We start from the raw sequence: 6,971 nt of genomic DNA, 5'->3' as shown, positions 1-6,971 counted from the left end.
AGAATCATTTTGGTGGTTTGATATTTTATCGAACCCACATTTAAAATTTCAGGTTTGGAAGGTATGCCTAGGCTCGGAATCATTTTGGTGGTTTGATATTTTACCGAACCCACATTTAAAATAATATTATAATATAGAAATATAAATATAAATAGTATAAAAATAACTAATACTATAATATAGATATAGATATAGATGTGATATGGAACCTTCAAGGTCGGCTAGGCTAAGTTAACTTGACGTGAGTGTGTCATGGCTCTAAGTACAAAAACACACACAAACAGTGACGAGAGGGTACGGACTAATGCAAACAAGACATCAAATATTTGTTGGGTCACAGACCCACGGCGCACCAGACAGTGACCGCTTACTTTCCAATCAAGCCAGGGCCAACGACCATTTTCAAGTAGCTTCCATATGAGAGAGAGAGAGACAGAGGGGGGTGGGGAGAGGGAGAGAACGTGTGTATGTGAAGTTCAACGACAACAGGGCTAGCTGCATCTGTCCCCGATGCACAGCCAAGAGCAGCCTTCTGATCTATCTACATTAGAAGGGGTTGTTTTACTAATGAACCTTCCTGGTTCAGATCTGTCCCTTGATTGATGCAAAGGCATTCTTTTTCTGGTTTGGTCAATAAACCGGCATCAGTGGATTCCGTGCCCTGTTTGACCTGATACAAAAGTCGCTGTATGGCGCACCTGACTGAAAGCAATCACTCTCTCTGAAATCATAACACAGAACAATGCTGGTCCAGCAGGAGAGTTCTAAGCACGCCGAGGATCCCAAGGCTACCGCCGATGAGCAGGAAGAGGGGGAGGATGCTACACTGTTGCATCGTGCTCAGAAAGGCAAGCTTTGGGACAGAGTAACTGACCATTTACCTAAGCTATTGATTGCTGGCCTTTTGTGCCTCAGTGCATTGATTCTGATAGCTGTGCGGAATCACGGCGAAACGGGTGCACTTCTCTGCATTGAGTCCCAGCTGTCAAAGGAAGCTGAGGGGATTCCTTACCCTGTTTCTAACTTTAGGAAGGTTGAAAAGATTGTGGACACCGGGAAGTATTCTACTGTGCATTCAGAGAATTGGATTGTGGTGGCAGTTTCGGGTCCTCCCACAGAAGAGATTCATGCGTTCGCCAAGCTGCCAGGATGGCAAACTGTGGCCATTGGAGGGTCAGAAACTCCCGATGATTGGAATGTGACCGGGGTCATTTACTTATCACCTCAGCAGCAGACATCTTTTGGCTATCGGATAACTGCCCACCTTCCAGACAATTCCTTTGTGCGGAAAAGTGTTGGTTATCTGTTTGCAATCCAGCATGGTGCAAAGAAGATATACGATGCAGATGAGAATTCATCTGTTCTTGGAGATGGCCTGAGCAAGGCGTTTGATCTTGAATTGAGTGGTGCCAACAGTCGTCGAGAGCCCATGTTGCAATACCTGTCAATTGAAAACAGGACTTGTGTGAATCCATACATTCATTTTGGGCAGAGGTCAGTCTGGCCACGAGGTCTGCCACTTTCTTTGGTGGGAAAGATAGATCCAGAAATTTGGTACGGACAGGTCCTAAGTGGGAATCACTTTATACAACAAGGTCTGTCAATGGGGCTGCCTGATGTGGATTCAGTCTTCTACCGTACAAGAAAATCTGGAATTGAACCATTTGTTATAAACTTTGATTTCAATGCACCTCCAGTTGCTCTTCCTCCTGGTACAATGGCTCCTTTGAATAGCTTAAATACTCTGTTCCATTCCACAGCATTTTGGGCTCTAATGCTCCCAGTTTCAGTGAGCACAAAGTCATCCGATATATTAAGAGGGTATTGGGCACAGAGGCTCTTGTGGGAAATTGGAGGATATTTAACCATTCATCCTCCATCTGTTTATAGATTTGACAGAATCGCACCACCCTCTTATGCAGATGAGAAAGATGTTCATAAAAATGTTGGCAGGTTAACAAAGTTTCTGGTTTCTTGGAGGTCAAAGAAGTTAGGACTTTTACAAAGGGCTTTGCATTTGAGTCATTCCATGGCAGAAGCAGGATTTTGGGGTGCTCAAGATGTCATCTTCACAGCAGCATGGCTTCAAGATCTTGTTTCTGTTGGTTATGTTCATCCCAGGGTGATTGACTTACAAGTTGATAGAGGCATAACTTTACTTCACCGTGAAGAGCACAGGGAGTTTACCCCTACTAAGCTTCCATCTGTTCACTTGGGCATTGAAGAAACCACGTCTGTTTCCTTGGAGGAAGCAAATTTAATTAAATGGAGAAAATTCTATGGAAATATTGTGTTGATACTGGAGTGCTCATGGCCTTACAACCATACAGCACTTGGGTGGAAAATGCTCTATGGACGGGTATTTAAGAGTGTGATTTTACTTTCAGATCACAGTGATGCTGATTTTGGTGTTGAGGAAAGCGATTGGCGGCAAAGTTACAAGTAAGGGCTTATGAAGCCAAATAACATAGCTGCATGTGTCTGTTTTGTTTTGTTTACAAGTTGTGAAGAGTCATTTCATGAGAAAATCAGTTGACCTATCTGTATAGGATAGACAATGAAATAGTCTGACCATGGCACTCTGCAGATCATTGCCAGCTATTTTTGAGAAGTTCCCAAATGCTGAAGGATTCTTGTTCATGAAGGATGATGTCATATTAAACTATTGGACCTTATTATCAGTGGATAAGAACAAGCTGTGGAATCTACACAAGGTGAAATCGTATGACTATGCCCATTTGATATCTTTTGGTTCTCTGTGGGATTGAAGTCCTGGTGACTATGAATAGCACAGCTCCGGATTTGAGATTATGACTTTGTGGGGGACATACTTTCTGGTCGACTGGTGGAAATAGATTTGCATAGATTTATTTACACCAATTTAAAGATCAGTGAGGCTTTCTATGCAGCATTTTAGGGATGCTTATCTTTCAAGCAAGCCTAGTATGGCTCCATATTAGAGTAAATTTTGGGAGGCCCTAGAAATCTAGAACTTGTGTTGGCTTTCTGAGATGTAATGTACCTTTAATTCCAAAGATTCATAGTATTAACCTTGGCTTAGGAAGGGCATGTGATGTAGCATCTATGGTGACAACCTTATCCTTTTCTTGATGATTTCTTAGAGGGCTGACTTTCTTCCCGATCTTGCACTGAACGAACAAAGTTTCTGCAAGAAACCAAAAAAGCTTCTCATACGTTGCTTTAAACATCATTAGTGTCCAGGCAGGGTTCTTTTGTTGAAATACTATGTGCAGCTTATGCTCACATGAATTTTGTGTGCATCAACTCAAGAATCTGTGAGGTTCTATGTATAAATTATTGAGCAAAAGACTGATAGATGCTGAAACTGCACTTGAAATAGAGTATGTTTGTAATCAATCTTCCTTCTTGGATAGGTGGTAAATAACCTAATTAAGCACTTAATTAATCCTTAGGATCATTGCTTGTACTAACTACACACATCATCAAAATCAATGCACACTTTACCATACAATCTTAGTTTTAATCCTTAGGATCATTGCTTGTACTAACTACACACATCATCAAAATCAATGCACACTTTACCATACAATCTTGAACAATGAATGGCATGTTGGCCCTAAATTTGGCACCCCTTGTAGTATTTCTTTAACTTTTATTGCAAATGGATGGAGTACAATTGAGATTCTTTGACCTCCTCCGCTAATCTAAGTGTCTCTTGTTATCAAAATTGACGACCAAGTTTTCAAATCATTTTTCCTCTTAGTTTGCTTTGGGATTGGCCTTCACCCTACTCCTTGAAAGACAAATACTATCTCAAATTTGATATTGGTTGGTTGGCCTCTTGAATCTCCTTGAAATTCCTCAATTTAAGTTGTTGGAATTTAAGTCCTAGGCTCTTAATTTTGAGCATACATTGCTAAGGCAGCTGTCAAAACCCCAATTTTTACTATAAATTAGGGTTTATAGTAGAGATTGACTGAACTCTTTCCATTTGATGGCTTAAAGTACTCGAAAATGTTGAGATAATTTGAGAGATGGTTAGGGAATAAGAGAGAATGTTGTAGAGAGAGAAATTTTAGAGTGAAAAGCTACTGTTGCCTTGCTCAAACAAGCATGGAAGTTGTTATCTTTAGCTTAGGACCTTCAGAAAGACTAGTGCCCCTCTTGTATGCTGTCATTTGTACCAGAAGGACCTTGGGCTGCTATCACTTGCTTGTGGAGGGCTCTAAATTGTTGTCACATGTTGTAGAACTGATCCTTGGTGGTTGCAAATTACATTAGCAATCTCTCTTTGCTCTCTAATAGTCTCCTCTCTTACAATGGTTGGAATAGACTTTTACCAGTCTCTAAAAACGTTTTTTCCAGTTGCATAAGTAAGTTTTGCCAAGTGGTAGTTTTCTAATTGCATTTTTAGCATTATCCAACATATTAAATTAATTTATATTAAATTAAACAATTATTCTAGTGCTCAAAAAAGTAATTTCATCAATTAATAATTAAATTGGCTAGGCCAATTTGTCTTCCATGTATTCTTAAGTAGTTATTAGCCCTTGGAGTGACATTAATTAATTAATTAATACCTAATCTCTAATTCACCACCGGTATTAGTGGCCAATAAATTCGTCTAAACAAAAAATTTGACATCGAGTATCACCAAATATCTATTAGGTATAAATTATTATAACTTTTGCCTTTGGCTCCAATTGATATCTCGGGGTTCTAGGTACCACATTGTGAAATAATTGACTTGCATCTCACATGTGCAAGTCACATAAACACATTCAACTACCTAGAATAAAATCCCTACCAAAGTTAGATATATAGGGAGAAATGATGATTATTTGCTTAGCTACTTTATGTGAGGCTGAGAATCCATCTTTGCTGTACATATGTAAGTTCAAGGATTGAGAATAGTAGAAAGACTAGTAATGTAAGTCGTTTGAAGGAAGAGGATGTAGAGTCAATCCCACTTATGGAACCAATGCCAACTCCTCTATGATTATTAACCAAAAGTGTAAAGTTGGAATATCAAAGGAGGTCTTACCGAACACACAAGGATTACCAATTCAGCTATTGACTCTATTGCCTAAGAGCAAAGATTGGAAAGGGGGGGGGGCTTAGACTCTAGAGAGAAGGGGGGGTATGAATATGATAAGCTTTGTATAGCTAAAACACAACACGTATGACCAAGACTAAAACACAAGGACTCAGATAGAGACAAGCAAAACTCTAACCCTAAATGCAAAACACAAAACTCAAAACTCAAACACAGAAACAAACATAGAGAGAATAAACTCTAAAGCGAATGAATGCTGTAAATAATGGTAAGCATGTACAAAATGTCAAAGGATAGAGCAATGGAGTGTTGGAGAGTGATATCCATTGGAGATGTGTCAAAAGTGGAGCAGCAACGGAAGTGTAAATATATACTGTAATAAACTGCTGAAACACAAGACCAAAGAGAAAGGGAAAAGAAAGAACAATGAAAAACACAATACAGATGAGAACTTAGATGTATGCTCGGGAAATGCAATCCATTTATCCAACACAAAATAGTTGCATACAACAGTGAGCCATTGACTGCGTGGACAACAGTATTGGCTCCTCTCTCCATGGAGTCTCCACATGTGTGATGGCAAATGAGTGTCTCAGTGAGGAGGAGGAGCCTGAATATATAGGACAAAAATATATAGCATTTAATGTTGGTTGACCAGCAATAAATGCTGAATATGACCAAAATGAAGACCATAAAAAATGCTTAAAATATCCTAAATAATATGCCTTGCCTCTACATGCACAGACTCACACATAAGCTGACATATCCGCTAACACCCTCTTTCAGATCATGGGTGATCTGATACAATACAATGGCACAAAGAGAATGAATCATAAACCATACAATATAGAACCACCAAGTAGAACCATGGATACTCAAGCAATGGGTGATGAAGCCACTACCAAGGTGCCTCGGAGAGATGTTTCTTAGTAGCATACAAGACTATCTTGTTAAAAATGCCTCTGGAGCATACATGACCATGGAGTCTCTGCCTTTGGCTAGATCGCCAAAGTGTCTCCTCATGTGAGCTCAAGACTAGGGGCCAAGCCTGCAGTTTGTCAAATAAACAGCCTAGCATGAACTTGAATGTCAATCCTAGCTCCAGGATTTGAACCTGCCAGACTTCAATCAATGTGTCAGGAAAGTCGCTCTTTGGATCTTTTGCATATGTATAGATGTATAGATGAGGCGCTGCCCCATCCCAACACTCTCTAATACTCCCTCTTTGGCACTGGAGAGTCGTGAGGGATATTGTCATCACCATCACTAGAAAGCAATCGAGGAAGGGGCCATCAATCCCTTCTCGCGATCCGAAGAAGCTGATCCTTTCCGCACCTTGGACTTCTTCTAGTTGGAGGATCGGAGTCTCCCGCTCACATCTTTTTGACATGGTATTAGAGCTTCTTCAATTTTTGCACATACTCTAGTCTTCTTCAATGCATCTTTAAAGAAGTCTTGTTGATAGATGCATCTCTAAAGAAGTTCTTCCAGGGGTTATCTCTTGCAGGACCTGTTCAGAAGTGTGGGAGAAGTTATAGCTTATATACAAGGCTTCGTTGACCATGTGAGTTGTAACCCTCAATGGTTAACTTCAAACTATCAGATTTGAGTTGAAAGATATGATTTAGTCATTGCTTCTTTGGGCGACATAGATAGACAAGTCTTATCGTGGCTTGCATGCTTTCTTTGCTAGGAAAAATGTGGTCCACTTGAGCATCTCCGATTGTGGAATGGTCACAGATCGGTGAGCAATTGTGCAAATGTGCAGAACCTATTTTATGGACTTGCTTGGATCTCAGTCCTTTGTTTCTCATGTAGTCAATGCAGCCCTTCGTTGTTTTGTGATTAAAGATCAAGCCCCATCAGATGTTGTCGACAGTTTGGATGGAGACATTAGTAATTACACAAGATGAGTTGATGGATGTCATCTTGC

At 40.1% G+C, this 6,971-nt stretch overlaps 1 protein-coding gene across 2 annotated transcripts in view; it reads left to right on the top strand.

Annotated features, from left to right (window-relative positions):
• The first annotated feature begins 428 nt into the window (after positions 1-428).
• LOC148041195 (putative glycosyltransferase STELLO1) overlaps positions 429-6,971 on the top strand; it is a 46,119-nt gene continuing 39,576 nt past the window's right edge. For both annotated transcript variants that reach the window (XM_087677803.1, XM_087677812.1), the window contains exons 1-2: positions 429-2,442; positions 2,588-2,714. In XM_087677803.1, coding sequence (XP_087533929.1) covers positions 743-2,442; positions 2,588-2,714 — 1,827 coding nt within the window. In that variant the 5' untranslated portion in view covers positions 429-742. The remainder of the gene's footprint in view (positions 2,443-2,587; positions 2,715-6,971) is intronic.

This window comes from Lygodium microphyllum, chromosome 1, assembly GCF_053477565.2.
Source record: "Lygodium microphyllum isolate KBCC chromosome 1, Lygodium_microphyllum_v1.1.10, whole genome shotgun sequence".
NCBI classification, from domain to species: domain Eukaryota; kingdom Viridiplantae; phylum Streptophyta; class Polypodiopsida; order Schizaeales; family Lygodiaceae; genus Lygodium; species Lygodium microphyllum.
This window is presented reverse-complemented; position numbering and strand designations above follow the sequence as displayed.